Source organism: Spermophilus citellus (assembly GCF_964194105.1).
Source record: "Spermophilus citellus genome assembly, chromosome: 2".
Taxonomy (NCBI): domain Eukaryota; kingdom Metazoa; phylum Chordata; class Mammalia; order Rodentia; family Sciuridae; genus Spermophilus; species Spermophilus citellus.
The window spans coordinates 250,260,497-250,280,894 of record NC_138183.1 but is presented as its reverse complement, the minus strand read 5'-3'; the positions used below and the strand labels follow the sequence as shown (position 1 = coordinate 250,280,894).

Below are 20,398 nucleotides of genomic sequence, written 5' to 3'. Positions count from 1 at the left end.
ACACCCCCACACGGACAGGCTCCCGCACCAGGAGAGGGCCGGGAAAGCTCTGACACAGTTTAGCCAGAGTGCCTCAGACCCAAACCGGGAGTCGCCCAGTCACGTGTGAGAATGGCTCCCCACACCCAGCCCTATTTTGCATTTTTTATTTAGAGACGGGGTCTCACTGAGTTGCTTAGAGCCTTGCTTTTGCTGAGGCTGGCTTTGAATTTACAATCCTCCTGCCTCAGCCTCCCAATCCTCTGGGATTACAGGAGGCAACACTGCGCAGGGCTTGGGGCTGCATTTTTTTTTCTCTGCAGTGTCCCGAGTGCCTGGCCTACAGCCTGCACCTAGTAGATCCTCAGCAAATATTTGTTTATTAAAGTAAGGAGATCAGAGGACAGGGGAAGTCCAGGGTCATTTGGACAGACTAAAGACAGACAAGTTGGTCTCATGTGGTCAGTCCCACAATTGGTGCGCTGGGGGACACGAAGAGAAGCTGGCTGGGAGTACTTGCAGTGTTCCATTAGGAAGGGGGAGGGCATTTCCTCTCACTGGAGAGAGAGGATGTGAGAATCTGAAGATGGTGTCAGTGATGCTAAAAGAAAAGTTTTAGACAATTAAACTTAGTAAAGTTTATTGGAGAAAAGAACAATTCATGTGGGGCACACTGGCGCACGCTTATAATCCCTGCCAATTCCATTGGGTAACTTAAGAATGGAATTGTTGGGACATAATGCAAATGTATGTTTATAAGACTACCCAGCTCACTGCACAGAAGAAGAAATACAATCCATCAACAAACATAAGAAAAAGATGTTCATCATCTCTAGCGACTAGAGAAATGCAACTCAAAACTACTCTAAGATTTCATCTCACTCCAGTCAGATTGGCAGTTAGGAAGAATATAAGCAACAATAATGTTGTCGAGGATGTGGGGGAAGAGGTACACTCATCCATTGCTGGTGGGACTGCAAATTGGTGTAACTACTATGGAAAGCAGTATGAAGATTCCTCAGAAAACTTGTAATGGAACCACCATTTGACCCAAACTATCCCACTCCTTGGTTTATACCCAAAGGACTTAAAATCAGTGATGTGGACACATCAATGTTTATAGCAGCTCAATTCACAATAGCTAAACTATGGAACCAACCTAGATGTCCTTCAACAGGTGAATAGATAAAGAAATTGTGGTATATATACACAATGGAATATTACTCAGCCTTAAAGAAGAATGAAATTATGGCATTTGCAGGTAAATGGATGGAGCTGAAGAATATCATGCTAAGTAAAATAAGCCAAACCAAAAAAAAAAAAAAAAAAACCAAAGGCTGAATGTTTTTTCTGATAAGCAGATGCTAATCCATAATGGGGGAAGAATGAAGGAATTTTGGATTGTGCAGAGGGGAGGGAGGGGTGGGGTAGGGTTGTGGGGATGGGAAGGACGGTAGAATGAGACAAACATTATTACCCTATATACATGTTTGATTATACTACTGGTGTGACTCTGTACCATGTTCAGCCAGAGGAAGAAGTTGTGCTCCATTTGTGTTCAGTGTGTCAAAATGCATTCTACTGTCATGTATAACTAACCAGAACAAATTTTAAAAATATAAATTTAATTTAAAGAAAAGACTACCAAGCTTTCTCCCAGTGTGGCAGTTCCATTTTGTTTTCCCATCGACTATATATGAGAGTTTTAGTCGCTCCACATCATTACCAATTTTTATGACCAGTTTTTTTTTTTTTTTTTTTAGGTGCTGGGAATCAAATCCAGGGCCTCCTGCATGACAGCCAAATACTCCACCTGTATGACCTGTATTCAACCTAGAAAGGCTGAAGTATCTCATTGCTTTCATTTGCACTTATCTATCAGTGCTTTGGGGGGAGGGGTTGGACTGGGGAATAAACCCAGGGGTGCTCTACCACTGAGCTATATCCTCAGCCCTTTTATTTTTATTTTGAGAAGGGTCTTCCTAAATTGCTAAGGCTGGTCTAGAATCTGTGCTCCTCCTGCCTCAGCCTCTGGAATTGCTGGGGTCACAGGTACACACCACTGCAGCCACCAAGCACCTTTTAACCTGATTATTTGTTATCTCAATATCTTTGACAAAATATCTGCTCAAAAAATTTGCCCATTTTATATTAGCTTTTGTATTTTCTAATTGTTGAATTATAAGAATTCTTTGCTGGATGTGAGTCCTTTGTCAGATATATATATATATTTTTTAATATATATTTATTTACTTATTTATAGTTTTCGGCGGACACAACATCTTTGTTTTGTATGTGGTGCTGAGGATTGAACCCGGGCCACACGCATGCCAGGCAAGCGCGCTACCACTTGAGCCACATCCCCAGCCCCTGTCAGATATATGTTTTGCAAACATTTTCTCCCAAACTGTTTTTGCCTTTAATTTAAAAAAAAAAAATTTTTTTTTTAGTTGTAGTTGGACACAATACCTTTGTTTTATTTATTTTTATGTGGTGTTGAGGATCGAACCCAGGGCCCTGCACACACTAGGCAAGTGCTCTACCGCTGAGCCACAATCCCAGCCCCTTTTTATTTTCTTAATGGTGTCTTCTGAACAGCAAAAATGTCCAATTTTGATTGTCTAATTTGTCAAATTGTTCTTTGAGAGCTTATGCTATTTGTGTTCTATTTAAGAATTTTTTTCCTAAACTTTTCCACTATGTTTTCTTCTAGAAAGTGTAGGTTTTACACTTAAGTCTATGATGCCTTTCAAGTTAAATTTTTGTGCATGATGCAGGGTAAGGGATGAGGTTTTGTTTTCACATAGATATCCAATCATTCCAGACCTTCTTTTGAAATGATTATCTTTTACTATCAAACTGCCTTGGGGGCTGGGGTGTGGCTCAGTGGCAGAGGCCTTGCTAAGCCTGCGTCAGCTCCTGGGTTCCATCCCCAGCATGCACACGGGCACGCGCGCGCGCGCACACACACACACACACACACACACACCACAAACAAACAAAACAACAACTACTAGTACCTCTACTGGAAATCAGGAAATCAACATATGTGTCAACTCATTTCTGAACTGTGTTCTGTCTGGCTGTTCACTGTTTCAGGTGTCTATCCTTATACCCAATGTCATACTAGCTTGATCACTGTAGCTTTATTATAAGCCTTGAACTCAGGTAATGCAAGTCCTCGAACTTCGTTTGTATTTTTCAGGGTTATTTTATTTTTTTTAGATCTAAACTTCATTTACATTTTAGAATCAGTTAATTTCTTTTAAAAAAATGCCCCCTGAGGTTTTGGTTGGCATTGCATTAATCTACAGATCAGTATGGAGAAAACTGACATTGTAGGGGCACTCAGTATTGTGATTCGTGCACAGGGCTTAGCTCTTATTTATTTAAATCTTTAATTTCTCTCAGCAGAGTTTTGTACTTTTTGGTGTATAGTTTTTATTATTATTTTTTTATTTTTAGAGAGAGAGAGAGAATTTTTTTTAATATTTATTTTTAGTTTTCGGCGGACACAACATCTTTGTTGGTATGGGGTGCTGAGGATCGAACCCGGGCCGCACGCATGCCAGGCAAGCACGCTACCACTTGAGCCACATCCCCAGCCCGGTGTATAGTTTTTAATTGTCCTTTACTAAAAGTTACTAACCTTTGCTATTTTTTTAATTCTTTTTATTTAGTTGTTGATGGACCTTTATTTTATTTATTTTTATGTGGTGCTGAGAATCAAACCCAGTGCCTCACACATGCTAAGCAAGTGCTCTGCTGCTAAGCCACAACCCCAGTCCCACCTTTGCTATTTTTGATACTATGTAAGTGGTATTTTAAAATTTTCAATTCCTGGTTGTTTATTATTAGAATTGTAGAAATACAATTGCTGGGCTGGAGTTGTGGCTCAGCAGTAGAGCACTCGCCTCACACGTGCAAGACCCTGGGTTTGATCCTCAGCACCATATAAAAATAAAAAAGCAAAATAAAGGTATTGTGTCCAGGGGGCTGGGGATGTGGCTCAAGCGGTAGCGCGCTCGCCTGGCATGCGTGCGGCCCGGGTTCGATCCTCAGCACCGCATACCAACAAAGATGTTGTGTCCACCGAGAACTAAAAAATAATAAATATTAAAAATTCTCTCTCTCTCTCTCTCTCTCTCTCTCTCTCTCTCTCTCCTCTTTCACTCTCTCTTTAAAAAAAAATAAGGTATTGTGTCCAACTACAACTAAAAAAATAAATATTAAAAAAAAAGAAATACAATTGCCTTTTGCATATGGACCTTTGTATTCTGCAGCACTGTTAAATTCATTATTTGGTCTCGTAGCTTTTTGTATGTGTGTGGATTCCGTAGGATTTTCTACACTCATATTGCTATGAATAAAGTTGTTTTATTTCTTCTTTTACAATCTGTGTGCTTTTTATTTATTTTTCCTTCCTTTCTCCCTCCTATTTTCCCTCTGTCCTTTCCTTCCTTGTTTCACCGGGTTGCCCAGGCTGACCTTGAACTCCTTGGTTGGAGCAATCCTCTTCCTCAGCCTCCCAGGAGTGCTTGCCTCTGTGCCCACCTTATTTATTTTTCTTGCTTTACTACTTGGCTAGGACCTTCAGTACAATATCAAATACAGTGGGGAAGGTAGACATTCTTAACTTGCTCTTGCTCTTAGGAGTTGTCTAGTTTATTGCCATAAAATCTTCAATTGTCCCTTATTATTCTTTTAATATCTACAGAATCCACTGGACGTGGTGGTACACACCCATAATCCCAGATTCTCAGGAGGCCGAGGCAGGAGGATTACAAATTCAAAGCCAGCCTCAGCAACTTAGTGAGGCCCTAAACAACTTAGCAAGATCCTGTCTCAAAAAATGAAAAGGTTTGGGATATGGCTCAGTGGCTAAGTGCCCCTGGGTTCAATCCCCAGTACCAAAACCAACCAACCAACCAACCAACCAAAAACCTACAGAATCCATGGTGATGTCTGATACTAGTAATTTGTGTCTTTTTTTTTCCCCCCAACCAATCTAGTTCAGGGTTTATCAATTTTATCCATCTTAAAGAACTAGGTTTTGGTCTTGTTGATTCTCTCTACTACTTTTCTATTTTCTATTTCATTTTTTCTTTGGATTTTATACTTCCTTTTTGTTTGCTTACTTTGGTTTTGATTTTTTGTCCTCTTTCTAATTCCTTAAGGTGGAACCTGAGGTATACTAGATTCTAGAACTTTCCTCATTTTTATTTAATTTTTTAAAAATATTTATTTTTTAGTTTTAGGTGGACACAATATCTTTATTCTTATATGGTGTCGAGGATCAAATCCAGTGCCTCAGACAAGCTAGGCAAGCAATCTGCCACTGAGCCACACCCCTGGCCCACTTTCTTCATTTTTTTTTTTAAAGAGAGTGAGAGAGACAGACAGAGAGAATTTTTTTTAAATATTTATTTTTTAGTTTTCGGCGGACACAATATCTTTGTTGGTATGTGGTGCTGAGGATCGAACCCGGGCCGCACACATGCCAGGTGAGCACACTACCACTTGAGCCACATCCCCAGCCCTCTTTCTTCATTTTTAACATTAGCATTTAGTGCTCTAAACATCCCCTTAAATACTTCTTTACTGGCATCCCCAGAATTCTTACATATTGTGTATCAGTTTCACTCAGCTCAGTTTCTAGAAAAAATAATAAAAATAAAAGTTTCTAATTTTTCTTTTGATTTTCTTTGACACATGAGTTATACAGAAGTGGACTATTTTGCTGAGTATCAATGGAACACCCCTGTAATGCCCCAATTTGGGAGATTAAGGCAGTAGGATCACAAATTCAAGGCCAGTCTGGGGAACTTAGCAATCTGTCTAATAATAAGAAATAGAAAAGGAATGTGGGGGGGCGGGATTGGGTTTGTGACTTAGCAGTAGAGCTCTTGCCTAGCATGTGTGAGACACTGGGTTCAATCCTTAGCACCACATAAAAATAAATAAATAAAACAACGATATTAAAAAAAAAAAAGGAATGGGGATATGACTCAGTAGTACAGCACTTCTGGGTTCTATCCCTAGTACCATTCCCTCTCTGCCAAAAAAAAAAAAAAAAAAGTGTGTTATTTTGTTTCCAAATATTTTGGAATTTTCCAGGTATCTTTCTCTTATTATATCTGAATTTTGTGGTCACAGAACATACTTTTTGTGACTTGAATTGTTTTAAATTTATTGAGTTGCTATATTACAGAATGTTGCATCTTGGTAAATGTTCTATATGTGCCTAAGAAAAACACCAATTTTGCTGCTATCTGGTAAAGTGTTCTACAAATGTCTATTGGATCAAAATGGCTGATAGTATTCCTCAGGTCTACTCTCTCCTTGCTGATTTCATCTACTTGTGCTTCAGTCATTGAGAATTTGAATTTGCTACTGTGAAGGTCTGTTTTTCCTAGCAGTCAATCCGTTTTTGCTTCTTGTAATGTGAAGCTCTGTTCTTGGGTGCATAAATGTTTAGGATTGTTATTTACTCTTGATTAACTGACCTCTTTATAAAATGACCTTCTTTAATCCTGGTAATGTTCTTTGCTCAAAAATTTACTCATCTGCTCAGTTGAGATAAAAAAAGTATTCAGGCCCCAACCTTAAACTCAAGGTCTCTGCAAGCTGATCGAAGTTCAGTGCCAATTCCAATGCAGTGAGAGTCCACAGTGCACCAAGAGAACACAGAGAAGGGGAACCCTGCCCAAATCTGATGATTCTTGAGGAGCAAGATATTCCAAGGAAGAGGAAAGTCCCATGCAAAAGATGATATACTGGGTTGGGGCATGATAGATGCTAGGATTTTAACATGGCCCTCAAATTTCATGTGCTGGAAAGTTAATTCCCAAACTAAGTATTTGAAGGTTGATGGTATTTGGAGGTAAGGCCTTTAACTGGATCAGATGAGATTGTCAGAGTGGGACCCCATGATGGGACTGGTAGCTTTACAGGAAGAGGAATAGAAATCTAAGCAGACATATACTTTCTCTGTCTTGTCATGTGATATCCTCCACCATATTATGATACAGTAAAGAAGGCCCTCACCAGATGCCACACAGATGCCAGCATTATGATCTTGGATTTCCCAGCCTCAAAAACCATAAATCAAATAAACTTCTGGTCTTTATAAATTACCCAGTTGTTGGTATTTTGTTATAGCAATAGAAAATAAACTAAGGGGGGCTGGGGATATAGCTCAGTTGGTAGAGTGCTTGCCTAGCATGCACAAGGCCCTGGGTTCAATCCCTAGCACCATAAAAAAAAGAAAAAAAATGAACTAAGAAGGTGCTGTATATCTGAGGTGCCCACAAACAAGGCCTTATGGCCAAAGGGCAGAGAGGGTACAGGAGACAAACTTTGACTAAGATGTCAGATCTGTTTTTTGTTTTTGTTTTTTTTTTTTTGTACCAGGGATTAAATCCAGGGGCGCTTTACCATTTAGCCACATTCCCAGCCTGTTTTTTTTTTTTTTTTTTAATTTAATTTAAAGACAGGGTCTTGCTTGCTAAGTTGCTTAGGGCCTTGCTATATTGCTGAGGCTGGTTTTGAACTTCTGATCTTCCTGCCTCAACCTCTGTCTCAGCCTCCCAAGGTACTGGTGTGTGCCACTGTGCCCGGCTAAGATGTCAGATCTTTCTGGCCACTGAATGAATAATACATAGAAGAAGAGTAAGGAAAGGAGGCTGTTCCTTTTGTGTAGGCATGAAATGATGGTGGTCTGCAGTCGGCCAGTGGCAGTGAAGACGGCAAGGAAAGACAGGAAGTGGAATTAATAGGACTTCCTTCCTTGCCTAGCATATTGCATGAGCCTTCTAACTGGCTGCTTCTACCCTTGCCTCTCACTCCCTCCTGCCCCCATCCAGTGTATTCCAAAACAGAAAACACATTGATCTTTGAGTCCTATGTCAGAGCAGATCACACTTTTGCTCAACACCTTCCAACAGATCCTCTTGTCACTCAGAATAAAAGCCTGGAATGGCCAATATAATGTGGCCCTGGACCCTTCTCCTATTGTTCATCCTTTGCTAGGTCTTCTCTAGCCACACTCACCTCCTCCAACAAACCAGGACCAGATCACCGTAGTGGCATTTCTTTATTCAGAAATCTAGTTGGCTCATGCTCTCACCTCCTTCAAGTCTTTGCTCAAAGGTCACCTTCTCAGTGATGCTTTCCTGACTATCCTTGATGATACTGCATCCTGCTTCAAGTGCCCCCCCCCACAGTACTGATTCCCTTTATTCTGCTCTTCTTTTCCCCTCTAGCCCTACGAATTTCCAACATATTACATAATTCATTCATATTATATGTATTGTTTATTGTCTATCACATTTACTAGGGAAATCGCCATAAAGGCAGAGGTCTTTCTTTTGTTCACTGTCTCTAGAAGAGGAGACATACTTGTAGACAGACAAGTACAAATGGCTTAATTACCAGGCTGAATGTGGGAGCAGACAGAGGAACACCACATGCTGCCCAGGTTTCTGAGTCCAGGGACACAGAATTGTTTTGAAAGCAAAGGAGACCTCAGCTGGAAGCCAGACATGGGAGTCATCAACATCTGGGTGATGGTGGTGGGGTTGAATCCACAGAAGAAATCATACAAGATTTCTTACAAGACTAAGATGAGCACAAAATTTTACAAAATGGTGGGAGAGGGAGGGGGCAGATGCGTAGCCAGAAAGCAAAAAGTAGGGGCCTGTGGGTGGCACGAGTTTATTAGACTTTCAAGTAGGTGAGAGAGATTGAGTCAATAAAGACTGAAAGTGGATGATTGGATGTAGTCAGTAAAAAGTCATAAATGGCTTTATGGGGGAGCCAACTCAGTGAATGATTAGAAGCTCAACCTGTAAGGTCAACAGGTGGGGGGCGGGGAGGATGACTGAGAATAATAGCTTGGGCATTTATAGGCTGACAGACCTAAGGAATCCTAGGACAGGTCTTGCTAAGCCTCTGAACCACAACTGTCCCACGTTTAATATGGCGATAGCACCACCTAGCTGATCAACTTTGACGACTGACGGTTAAAAGAGATGACGAAGGAAAATACAGGGCGCAAAGTGAGTGCCTTAGTTTCATTTTGTTAATGACAGCATTGAGTTGGCAGCGACCCAGTCACCGATTGAAATAGCCCAGGACCTGTGTCCCCAGATAAGGACAGCAAAACCGTAGGCACAGAAAAAGACACCGGCATGCGGCGCTGAAAAGTCAATCCCTTGGCGCAGACGGAGAATACTCGGTCCTAAGATTAGGAGGATCTAATTAGCTCGGCCAGACCCCGCACACCTGACTGCCCCTCCCTTTCGTGGAGGGGCAAACGTTTCCCGAGGCGGGACAGGGATCACCTGCCCACGAACACGGCTTTGCCTACTCGCCGCAGTCGGGGTAGGACCTAGTCCTAGGCAACGGAGCCCACCGCCCCTAGCAACCACTCACCCGCTTTTCTCTTTCTATAGGCCAAACAATTTTCCTTTCTTTTTCTTATTGGTCCGCGTAACTTTCTCGCAACCAATCAGTGGCAGCCACGGGACCCAACTCACTCCCACACAACTCGAGGGGTGATCGTGGAGGGGACGAATTTCTGTTTTCTGCAGCCAGTTTTCCCAGAAAGCACCTTATTTGTCAGACTGTTGTGATATTCCTGGAACGAGGCGCTAAGACATTTTATTTCTCTTAGGCCTACTGTATAGCCTTTCCCTTGTTCACTACCCCCTCCAAGTGGCACGGCCTGCAAAATGCTCCACCTTCCAGTGGCTCTGAGAGCCCGACTCCGGACTGGGTTGAGTCCACCCAGCGGTAGAGACCGTACCATCTGTGACTAGTAGGTAGGGGGACAACCTCTTCCGTTACCCTCTTCCGCTCCGGCCACCTCTCTCACCCCTTGCTTAGCCCTATTCGGTAGGCACAAATCCCCGAAACGGCGGCAAAATCTCTGCTCCCAGCACCACGCAAGACGCGCGGTGGGAGCAAACGAAGGGCACACTTGGTACGGTCCACGCCGCGCCCCGCGCCGCCGGAAGTGAGGTGTCTTACCCCCGAAGTTCCGGTTCGCAGGGGGTGGGGAGTGTTGTTAACCCGAGCGGCTGCCGCAGTCGCGGAGATTGAGCGGGCTCGCGGCGCTGGGCTCCTGGTGAGTGAAGTGAAGTGGGCCCCGGGATGTGGTTGGGGTCGGGACCAAGACCTTCCTGTTAAGGTCACCGGGATCGGCTCGTCCCCTCAGTCCCGCCGCCTGCTTTCGGCCTGTCAGCTGGCCGTAGACCTCAGTCGCCGGCGCGGCCACGGAAGCTGGGCCCCGCCTGCGACGCTCACAACTCCTGGCGCTCACAGGTGCGCGGCTGCGAAGCTGACCCGAGTCCCTCTGTCCCGCACTGCACCCTGCTGGTCGGCCGTTTCTTAGTGCCCCGAGTTGATACAGCTCGGGGGTTGGGGGGCGCCAGGGTTCCAGGCTGACGTACCCCGCCCGCTCCCGCGGGGCGCGCGTCCGCACTGACCACCCTGGCACAGCTGTCACCCGCACTGCTGCCTCCCCGGGCTGTGCCCCTCTGCGGCTTTGCTTCGCCCAGTCTAGGCCGAGCGTTCCCGCCCCTGGAGCAGATTTTTGCTTTTGCCACAAACCCCAGCACCTTCACCCTAGGGTCAGCGGTGGCAGTCCCCCACCCCACCCCCCACTGGCCCTCCAACAATGCTTCTTTTCCTCATTGCCTCCCCAGAGGAGGCGGCGGCTTGGCAGGCAGCGTGGAAAGAGCCCTAGATCTGAAACTAGACTGACCCAGGTTTCATATGTGTGATCGCTTAACCCCTTTGAGGCTCAGTTTCTTATTTGTGAAATGGGGAAACGGGACACATTTGCTTTTCTTGATCTGATGGTTGTGAGAGTGAAGTGAGATTTTACCCTCTTTCTCCCGTTGACGTTGTGCCAGGCACTATGCTAGATTTGCATAGGATGGGCAATACACGTTATTGTCTTTCCTTTCCCCACGCAGGTCTGCGGGCCAGGGCAATGTTCCGCACCGCAGTGATGATGGCGGCCAGCCTGGCGCTGACCGGGGCCGTGGTGGCTCATGCCTACTACCTCAAACACCAGTTCTACCCCACTGTGGTGTACTTGACCAAGTCCAGCCCCAGCATGGCAGTGAGTTCAGGGCTCAGGGAGGGCAGAACTCCCTGGGAGGGAAGGAGGAGTCTGCCTAGGGCAGAGGCGGGGCTACAGGTCAGTAGGGGAGAAGTAGCCACTAGTTGCCTAAGTTTAAATAAACTGGTGAAGACTTGGGGAGATTCCTGAATGATGAGCTCCAGGCAGAGAAAAGCAGAAAGTGACCCCAAACCATAGCCTTTCCCCACTCCTAGGTCCTGTACATCCAGGCCTTCGTCCTTGTCTTCCTTTTGGGCAAGGTGATGGGCAAGGTGTTCTTTGGGCAGCTGAGGGCAGCAGAGATGGAGGTAAGATGTTGGTGGTTCAAAGATGAGGGGCAGGGTGTTGGGCAAGCAGAATGTCTGGATTCCACATCATCCCCTGCCCAACCCCTAGCACCTTCTGGAGCGTTCCTGGTATGCTGTTACTGAGACTTGTCTGGCCTTCACCGTTTTTCGGGATGACTTCAGCCCTCGCTTTGTTGCACTCTTCACCCTCCTCCTCTTTCTCAAATGTTTCCACTGGCTGGCCGAGGACCGTGTGGACTTTGTGAGTTGGGAGTGGCCAGTGGGCAGGCTTATGGAGCAGTGAGGGCTGGATTGGGCATATGGGAGGACTCCGGCCTTCCTGATGGGTCCACTCTGCTCTGCTTTAGATGGAACGCAGCCCCAATATCTCCTGGCTCTTTCACTGCCGAATTGTCTGTGAGTGAGATCTGTGGAAGGGAAGGGAGGGAGCTGGAGGGAGGACAGGAACCATAAAGGAATGGAAGGTGAAAAGTCACTAGCCATGGACCTGTACCCCAGAGCACAAGCCACCCCTCAGCCTGCAGCTGTACAGGAAAGATAATTTAGGAAGTTAATTTGCATCGTCTGTGCCCTGTTCCACTCCAGGGCTTCTTAACTGCTGGGCCTTATCTTTGTGCCTCCTCACCTGGAGGCTGCCCCAACAACCCACTGCCATGGCAAAACTAGAGTTCCCAGAGGGCTGAGATCAGTGGAGTGTGTCCACCTGACTAGATGGCTGGGCCATGGTGGGCTTGAAGGTGGGGTTGTCCTAGAGCAGAAGTTGCTATCAGGCCCTGGGCTAATCCTACCCTACCCCATTTGGGGGTCCCCACAGCCCTTATGTTCCTCCTGGGTATCCTGGACTTCCTCTTCGTCAGCCACGCTTATCACAGCATCCTGACCCGTGGGGCCTCTGTGCAGCTGGTGTTTGGCTTTGAGGTAAAACTGGCTTGGGAGTTTGGGGAGACAAGTCCAAGGTGGCACTGCATGTTACTGAGTAACCCAACAGACCCTTACTGAGCACCTATTGTGTGGCCACCAGCGAACAGTGATCAGTCAGTCATGGTACCCTTCATACACTCCTAGTTGATGGCAGGAGGGCACAAAAGAGGTTGCAGACAAGGCCTGACCTGGGCTCAGGGAAGTTTTCCTGGAGGCTGATGCTAGAGTTGGCTCTGCATAGGTGGATGGACAGGAGAGAATTAGCTGGATGGGCTACTGGGGAGGCGTGTCAGCATTTGCCGAGTGTCCACTGTATACCAGTCTTGTGCTGAGCCCCTGACCTGCATTTCTTAATCAGCAAGACAACGCTGCTATAAATAAATAGTTAATTCTGCATTTTACAGATGAGCAAGTTGAGGTTGAGTGAACTGCCTGAAGTCATAGTGAGTTGGGGAGCTGGGAAGACCAGCTGTGTTCAGATCCTGTGCTGGTAACACGGCACCCTGCTGTGCTGGGGCCCTGGCACTGCAGAGCATGGCTGGATCAAGGGGAGCTGGTGTTTACATCCCCCTCGTGCCCCTCTCCCTCCAGTATGCCATCCTGATGACAATGGTGCTCACCATCTTCATCAAGTATGTGCTACACTCCGTGGACCTCCAGAGCGAGAACCCCTGGGACAATAAAGCTGTGTACATGCTCTACACAGAGCTGTTCACAGGTGAGGGCAGCCTGGACCTCTCCTGACCCAGACCAGCATCTCCTATTCTACCTGCCAGACCCTGTGACCAGGTCTCTGCATCCTTACCCCCAGGCTTTATCAAGGTTCTGCTGTACATGGCCTTCATGACCATCATGATCAAGGTGCACACCTTCCCGCTCTTTGCCATCCGACCCATGTACCTGGCCATGAGGTGAGCCCAACCCTGTCCCTTTAGTCTCCTAACCTGATCCCTCCCGCTCCCTGCATTTACTGACTGTTGTTTCAGGCAGTTCAAGAAAGCTGTGACAGACGCCATCATGTCCCGCCGAGCCATCCGCAACATGAACACACTGTAAGTGGGCTTGTCCCAGGTTCTCTCCCAAACACTGTCCCAGGTCACCTTGCTTTTAGCTCTGGTTCTGACACATGCTCTGCCATCCTAACCAGGTATCCAGATGCCACTCCTGAGGAACTTCAGGCAATGGACAATGTCTGTATCATCTGCCGAGAAGAAATGGTGACTGGTGCCAAGAGGCTGCCCTGCAACCACATCTTCCACACCAGGTGGGAGGGGTCCTGGGAACCTGTACATCAGATCACAGGCCCCTGGAGACCTGCTGACCACTACCTGGTCTTGATCCCTAGCTGCCTGCGCTCCTGGTTCCAGCGACAGCAGACCTGCCCTACCTGCCGAATGGATGTCCTAAGAGCATCTCTGCCAGCCCAGTCACCACCACCTCCTGAGCCTGCGGATCAGGGGCCACCCCCTGCCCCTCATCCCCCACCACTCCTGCCTCAGCCCCCTAATTGTAAGTATCCCTTCATTTGGCCATATGTTGGGTACTTTCCCAGAGCTGGGAATGGGAGATGCTGGGGAATCCAAGTCTCTGCCCTCCAAGTCTGGGCCAGAGAGGATGAAAAGATGAGAAATAAATTATTGCAATCACTGTAACCAGTGCTGAGCTCAGGCCTCTGTGAGCAGAGGACACAGCTCCCAGTAGCCAAGCTCCCTGTTTGGGAGTGGGGTCAATATCAGTTCAGTGGTCTTCTTACCATCCTGTCTTCTCTCTGCAGTCCCCCAGGGCCTCCTGCCTCCTTTTCCTCCAGGCATGTTCCCGCTGTGGCCCCCCATGGGTCCCTTCCCACCTGTCCCACCTCCCCCAAGCTCCGGAGAGGCTGCAGCCCCTCCATCCACCAGTGCAGGTGAGCCTTTGGGTACTGCAGCAGCTGCAGGGTGGCAGGAATGGATCCAGAGACCCCACAGCACTGATTTCTCATTCTGTACTTCAGCAGCCCTTTCTCGGCCCAGTGGAGCAGCTACAACTACAGCTGCTGGCATGGGTGCCCCTGCCCCAGCACCTGGCTCTGCCCCAGAGGCTAGCCCTGCCCCAGGCTTCCCCTTCCCTCCTCCCTGGATGGGTATGCCCCTGCCGCCACCCTTTGGTAAGTTGGACCACCCTCTGGGATGTTCTAGAAGGTGTAGGGGGTATCAGGCCCAGGTAGCCAAACTGAGCCTCCACCTCTTCCAGCCTTCCCCCCCATGCCTGTGCCCCCTGCGGGCTTTGCTGGGCTGACCCCAGAGGAACTGCGGGCTCTGGAGGGCCATGAGCGGCAGCACCTGGAGGCCCGGCTGCAGAGCCTGCGCAACATCCACACTCTGCTCGACGCCGCCATGCTGCAAATCAACCAGTATCTCACTGTGCTGGCCTCTTTGGGGTATGTCTACATGGGGATATGGGGGCCACAGAGTGTTTGCAAGAAAGTGGGGAGCTATGTAGTTGCCAAGAAAAGGTCCCTCACCGTTGTTCTTGGCATGACTCCCTTGATACCCCATAATACCTACTTACTCAGGTCACCTATCTCCAGACATTCTCAGGGTCTCTGGGCGTTACTCCCAGTGCCTTTATCCTCCCACTCCAGAAGCACATCTGGAGCTAAGAAAGAGTGATGCTTATTAGTGAGCTGACCTTGAATCTTACTCCTTTATATTTTTCTAAACTCAAATTATTCCTAGCTTTAGCTCATCACCTAATACCTTACTGACACTAAGAATTGCCCCTGAATTGAAGAAACAGTTAATGCAAAGTTACTTGGGGGAGAGTGCTGGGTACATGGCGGATTGGTAGAGCACCTGCCCGGTATGTACCAAGTCCTGGGTTCCATCCCCAGCACTACAAAAAAAGGAAAAATTAAGTCACTTGTAGTCAGCCTGATCTGAATTCAAGTGCTAGTCCCATTGTTTACTTGCTTTGTGATCTCCTTCACCTCAAGAGAATAGTGGAGTTCCTGTTTACAGAGGTGACACGTACCAAGTGCCTTGCACCTAACAGTGACAACACAGGCTTGGAGGGAAGCCAGAGTTAAGACTTTAGCACTTTGTGATTATTCAGCAAATGCCCTGTGAAGTCCTGATGCCCCTGAGCAGAGACTGCAGGGGAAAACGAGAGATGGGTCAGCAGTCCACCTCCAAGTGTTTTGAGAACACTTTGTGGCCTTTGAGTCACTCCACAGGAGCATCCATTCCAAGTGTGTTCCTTTGTGCCTGATAGTCACAGGGGCACATTGTCCTAGACTGTCCTGTAAGGCTTGACAAGAACAGAACAATCTGCCTAAGCTAGGTTACCAAGGCTGGATCTACTTTCTGTCCCGTCCCTAGGCCCCCCCGGCCTGCCACTTCTGTCAACCCTGCTGAAGAGACTGCCTCTCCAGTGGTCGCTCCTGCCTCCTCTACCAGCATCCCCAGCTCTGAGGCTACCACCCCATCTCCAGGAGCCTCCCCACCAGCCCCTGAAAATGAAAAGCCTCCAGGTAGGTTTGATCAGCCTTTAGGGATATGGCTGGGGCTTCTCCGGGTTCCACTTCTGACTTCTCTATCCTCAGCTCCTGAGTCAGTGGGTGCCGAGGAGCTGCCTGAAGATGGAGAGCCTGATGCTGCAGAGCTCCGCCGTCGCCGCCTACAAAAGTTGGAGTCCCCTGTTGCCCACTGACACTGTCCCTGTCCTCACCCTGTCCCCGCTCTTTTGAGCAGCCCTCGCTGGAACAAGTCCTGCCACCAAGTGCCAGCTCCCTCTCTGCACCAGGGAGTAGTAACCCCAGCTCTGAGAAAGAGGAGGAGGCATCCCTGAGGCCAAGTGGAAAGAGGCTGAGTTCCCAGTCCAAGAATCCAGCCCTGAGGCCCAGGCAGGCATGGGGATGCTGGGTCAACTTCAGCATTCCTTGCCACCTCTTCAGCCCTGTGTTTTGCTGGGGCATAGCTGGAGCTGTGAAGGCAAAAGGCTCAGCCTCTGAGAACCCCCTTCTTTCCCATCCATTTCTGGGAGAAGGGGCAGCCCCTCCAAGCCCTACTTGTACACGGGGTCACACTGCAGTGCCGAACAGTATTAGTTCCCATACCCAAGTGTGGACCCCAGAGGGGCTGGAGGCAGGCCAGGAACTTGCCCTGGCCCTCCTGCCAAGACTGGTACAAATTTCCTTTTCTTATCCTGATCTCCCCCAGAAGCCCCTTTGTGGTGGTGGCTATGCCCCCTGTGCCCTGTGGCATTTCCACGTCTTACTGGCAACCACACAACTCAGGGAAAGGAGTGCCTGGGGGTGGGGGGCAGGCGGGCAGCACTGAGGGACCCTGCCCTGCCCCTCCCCCAGGCCCTTTCCCCTGCAGCTTCTCTTAGGTGAGGCTGCCTCAGTCTCACCCTGTAGCCACTGTCCAGCCACAGCCGGGCTGAGGGCTAGTGTGCTGCTCCTTAACCACTGCAACCCAGAATCCAAGGAAGGCCACTTCTCACCTTGCAGAACTTAAGATTCTTAAGTTCAGAAGGATTGGAACTACTACCTTACCTGGTGGCTTTTGGCTTAAATTTTATCTTTTGAATTTGAATGCCCATCCCCAGGAAAGAGGAGCCAGAAGTGCAGCTCCTCCTCTCCACTTTAGAACAGGCTCTGGGCCAGGCAGGGACCACAGGAGCCAAGGCCTGCCTGTCCCTGTCTTTCTTCCCCTTGGTTTGTGTTACAAGAGTTGCTGGAGACAGTTTCAGATGATTATTTAATTTGTAAATATTGTAAAAATTTTAATAGCTTAAATTGTATATACGGCCAAATAAAAACTTGCATTAATGACTGGTGGGGCTTATGTCAGGATCAGGGTTGGGCTCCTTTTTCTTACCAAGACTATGGACTTGATAATGGTCTGTAATTTCCAGGAGTAGACACTTGACAACTATAAACACATACCCATTTGCATATGGAGAAACTGAGCCCCAGAAAGAAATCGGTACCCTACCTTGGGTCAGAGACCAAGAGCCAGGATCCAAACACGGTCTTAGCCAGTTTGAGGGAAGGGGAGAAACCTCAGGTCTTTGACCTGGGTGACTCCAGGGTAGGGAAAGTGTGAAGGCTAGTTGACTATGGGTGGACCACTCACAGGAGTGAAAGGCCTGCAACTTCCTGCCTGCAGGTCAACAGGCTGGGAGGATGGGTTTGGGCCAGACTGCGAGGAGCTGCTAAGTACCATCTTATGGCCTGGCCAGGCCAGCCAAAGCTAATCACTTGACTTCTTAGAGCTGGAAACCCAGTTAAGTCTAAGTGGTTTGGAATGGAGCAGGGACCAGGGCTGGGATTCCCACCTCTCCCTGGGCTACATGGCTATCTATGCTCTGGTGCCCAGCAATGCACTTGAACTTAAGGCTTTTCTTAGGACCCTGTGCTGAAGTCAACAGTGTTTTACAAACCCTCCAGGACCAAGCCAGGTCTGATCTACAGCAAAGGTTCAGGAATGCTCCTAGCAGTGAGCTCCCAGAGGGCTGAGGAAGGATGTGCCCAAAGGCTCTGCCCTGTGAACCCTCCCTCAAAGGGGGTTGCGCTGTCATTTCCAGCCCCAAGTAACAGGCCACAGTGAGGGGAAGGACAGCAGATAATGTCCTCTCCTAGCTTGGTGGTTCAAGGTGGGTCTCTCATGCTTGAGAGCTTTCCCCTAATGGACACCTGTGCATAGGGACCTGTTTCCCTCTTTATGTAAGAAAGGCCTGGCCCCACAGCCTTTTAGCCCTTATACTCTGCCCTGTCCAAGCCCTTAACCCTGATTTTTGTATCCTGTCCCAGGGGTTCCAATACACTTCAACTCCCAAGGTCCCCTGAACTCCAGTCTGTGGGGGAACTATGCCATGCAGGTTGCTCAGGAGGCTTCAGAAGCCCTTCTCAAGGAGCCAGGCTTTAAGCTGCTCATCAAAGTAGCCCTTGACTCGAAGGGTACCAGTCACCTCATTAACCTGGGTGATAGGTGTCTTCCCCAGCAGTGGGCTCAGAAAATCTTCCACATCCTTCTGTAGGGCCTGGGAAAAGATGATAAATCGGGTCTGATCAATAGTCCATCTCAGACTACTGTCCCTTTAGCCCCCAAAAGTACAGAACCACACCCTGCTACCACCCCTTCCCTACACACTTACCCAGATATCCCCCTCCACTTTCCGGATCACAGTCATTTGGCGGTTGCCATGTGTGATGTCCTTGTAGACAGGGATGTTGTGCATTCGAGAGCGCCGTACAAAGTAGGGCAGGTTGGGTGGGGGATCTGTCAGTAATGGATACTGATAAGCCATTCATTCTAGGCCTCACCCAACAACAGTCAAGGCCCTTCCCCTCACAAAATCAGCAGAGGGTTATTGCAACCAATTGGACCAAGCCAACTACAGACTTCATATCAGGGCATCTCTTTCCTTCAGTTTATAGTCAGGACCAAATTGTTTATCATGGTATCATGTAAGTGGTTTGGAATGGAGCAGGGACCAGGGCTGGGATTCCCACCATTCTGTTAAAACAGTCTAGTTCTAGATTAGGTACTTTAACTAATGGCAAGAAATAAATGAAGTCAGGGTCATGCCTCCCTGGATCTTTGGGTCCCCTCTCAGGTAATCCGTGCCCTTTTCCACTGGGTCAGGGTGGCCAAAATCAATCTCTGGAACAAAGGACTTACAAACACCTACCATATGCTGGGCTTTCCACTAAGTGTTTTATGTGCTGAGAAAATTATCTCTATTTTGCTGAAATTGAGGTTGGGAGAAATGATTAACTCAAGATCATACCAGCAATGAACAGCAGTATGAAATTCAAACCCTAAACTGCCTGACTCCCAAGCTGTGTTCTCAATTATGGTACATAGTCTGCTGGGGGAGAATATCAGTTCAAACACTTGGTTTTCTCTCTATGCTTCATTTTTTTCCCCCAGGTGGAAAGACTCCATCCCAACAGTGTGGATGGATGGGTACCCGTGAATGGACAGCTCCACTCCTGAGCCCTTACTTGGGCACTAACCAATGCTAATCCTAAAGGATTTCTACATGAGTCCTGAAGCCACTGGGGAGGGAGATGCTCCCCATCAGCCTTCAAACCACCTCACCTCTGGGAGGCTGCCAGCCACTAGGGGTGGGATAATGTTCATGCTTTGGGGGCTGTGGGATGCTGGTTGGAGGTAACAGGCGCTCCACGAAGTGATACTCATCCACAGATTCCACGAAGCTGGGGTAATCAGGTGGCCCCTGGGTCTGGCTCTGAGGCAAAACAAACAATCTCTCCATGGCTTACCCAACAACAGAGAACTTTATTAAGTACAGTAACGGAAACATTTCAAGCAGAGAGAAGAGCATAAATAAAAGGTGTGAGGCGGAAAGCACCAAGCTTCAGTTTCCCGGTGTGCAGGATGTAGGTAGGACTGGACAAAGAAACTCAGGCACTCTGAACAGCATGCTCTCTCAGGACTCAAATGACACTGTGTACTTCTGAAAAGCCAATTAGCAGTAAGATTGACCACTATGGCATTTTTCAGTATTTAAAAGTTGTCTCTGCACATTCTGTTAAAACAATCTAGTTCTAGACTAGGTACTTTAACTAATGGCAATTCCCTGCTCAAAACTCAGGACCCAGGCAGCGAGTGTCGTGGGCAGTAACCCCCAGTCGCGACTACCCCGCGCTCTCTTTTATCCACAACCCAAACCCCATATTCCTCACGCGCCCTCCGGGATCTACCGCTTTCCCCCTCAATCTTGTATTTACCTTCGAGACAAGTGCCACCGATTGGGTAGGAAAACTAAGGACCCATGTAGAGATGCGGATTGCAGAGTTACAATGAACAACAGTGAGCCGCGCACTCAGCCCTCTTCCCTCAGTTCCAAGCTCGGCGCTCTCACCTGGTGCCGCAGCCCGAAGCCCCGCAGGACCCCAGTGGTCCAGCCCCGCAGCGACGCCCGGAACACGGCCGCCGCCATCTTGACCAGCCCCTTTACTGGCCCTCTGCGCGCGCAACCGGCCTAGTCCCGCCCCCTCCACCCACCTGCTCGCACAGCCCACGAAGAAAGGACGCCTGAGCGTAGC

The 20,398-nt window shown here is 48.1% G+C and overlaps 2 protein-coding genes across 3 annotated transcripts; one reads left to right on the top strand and one right to left on the bottom strand.

Annotated features, from left to right (window-relative positions):
- Nucleotides 1-9,964: 9,964 nt before the first annotated feature.
- On the top strand, nt 9,965-17,154 carry SYVN1 (synoviolin 1). 2 transcript variants are annotated; one of them, XM_081275534.1, is made up of 16 exons: nt 9,965-10,108; nt 10,962-11,110; nt 11,326-11,418; nt 11,507-11,659; nt 11,766-11,814; nt 12,233-12,336; nt 12,931-13,057; nt 13,151-13,250; nt 13,326-13,391; nt 13,487-13,603; nt 13,685-13,848; nt 14,114-14,242; nt 14,333-14,482; nt 14,569-14,755; nt 15,696-15,847; nt 15,920-17,154. In XM_081275534.1, the coding sequence occupies exons 2-16, from the start codon at nt 10,979-10,981 to the stop codon at nt 16,024-16,026; spliced, it is 1,830 nt and encodes a 609-aa protein (XP_081131660.1). In that variant the 5' UTR covers nt 9,965-10,108; nt 10,962-10,978; the 3' UTR covers nt 16,027-17,154. The 2 variants fall into 2 exon arrangements, with proteins under 2 accessions (XP_081131660.1, XP_081131659.1); XM_081275533.1 differs by having other exon boundaries at nt 14,330-14,482.
- On the bottom strand, nt 16,362-20,360 carry MRPL49 (mitochondrial ribosomal protein L49). The gene is made up of 4 exons (XM_081275555.1): nt 20,215-20,360; nt 19,428-19,578; nt 18,478-18,602; nt 16,362-18,363 (listed from the first exon to the last, which is right to left on the bottom strand). Exons 1-4 carry the CDS (start codon nt 20,290-20,292, stop codon nt 18,217-18,219), a joined length of 501 nt encoding a protein of 166 aa, XP_081131681.1. The 5' UTR covers nt 20,293-20,360; the 3' UTR covers nt 16,362-18,216.
- Between the last annotated feature and the right edge of the window lie 38 nt (nt 20,361-20,398).

Excerpts from the sequence above, each read along its gene's own strand:
- SYVN1 (XM_081275533.1), top strand. The coding sequence starts at position 10,979 with ATGTTCCGCACCGCAGTGATGATGGCGGCCAGCCTGGCGCTGACCGGG. Across the intron at positions 13,058-13,150 it reads CTACACAGAGCTGTTCACAG|GCTTTATCAAGGTTCTGCTG; the intron begins GTGAGGGCAGCC and ends CCTTACCCCCAG. Across the intron at positions 13,251-13,325 it reads CCCATGTACCTGGCCATGAG|GCAGTTCAAGAAAGCTGTGA; the intron begins GTGAGCCCAACC and ends CTGTTGTTTCAG.
- MRPL49 (XM_081275555.1), bottom strand. The coding sequence starts at position 20,292 with ATGGCGGCGGCCGTGTTCCGGGCGTCGCTGCGGGGCTGGACCACTGGG. Across the intron at positions 18,603-19,427 it reads TGGCTGGCAGCCTCCCAGAG|ATCCCCCACCCAACCTGCCC; the intron begins GTGAGGTGGTTT and ends CATTACTGACAG. Across the intron at positions 18,364-18,477 it reads AAGTGGAGGGGGATATCTGG|GCCCTACAGAAGGATGTGGA; the intron begins GTAAGTGTGTAG and ends ATCTTTTCCCAG.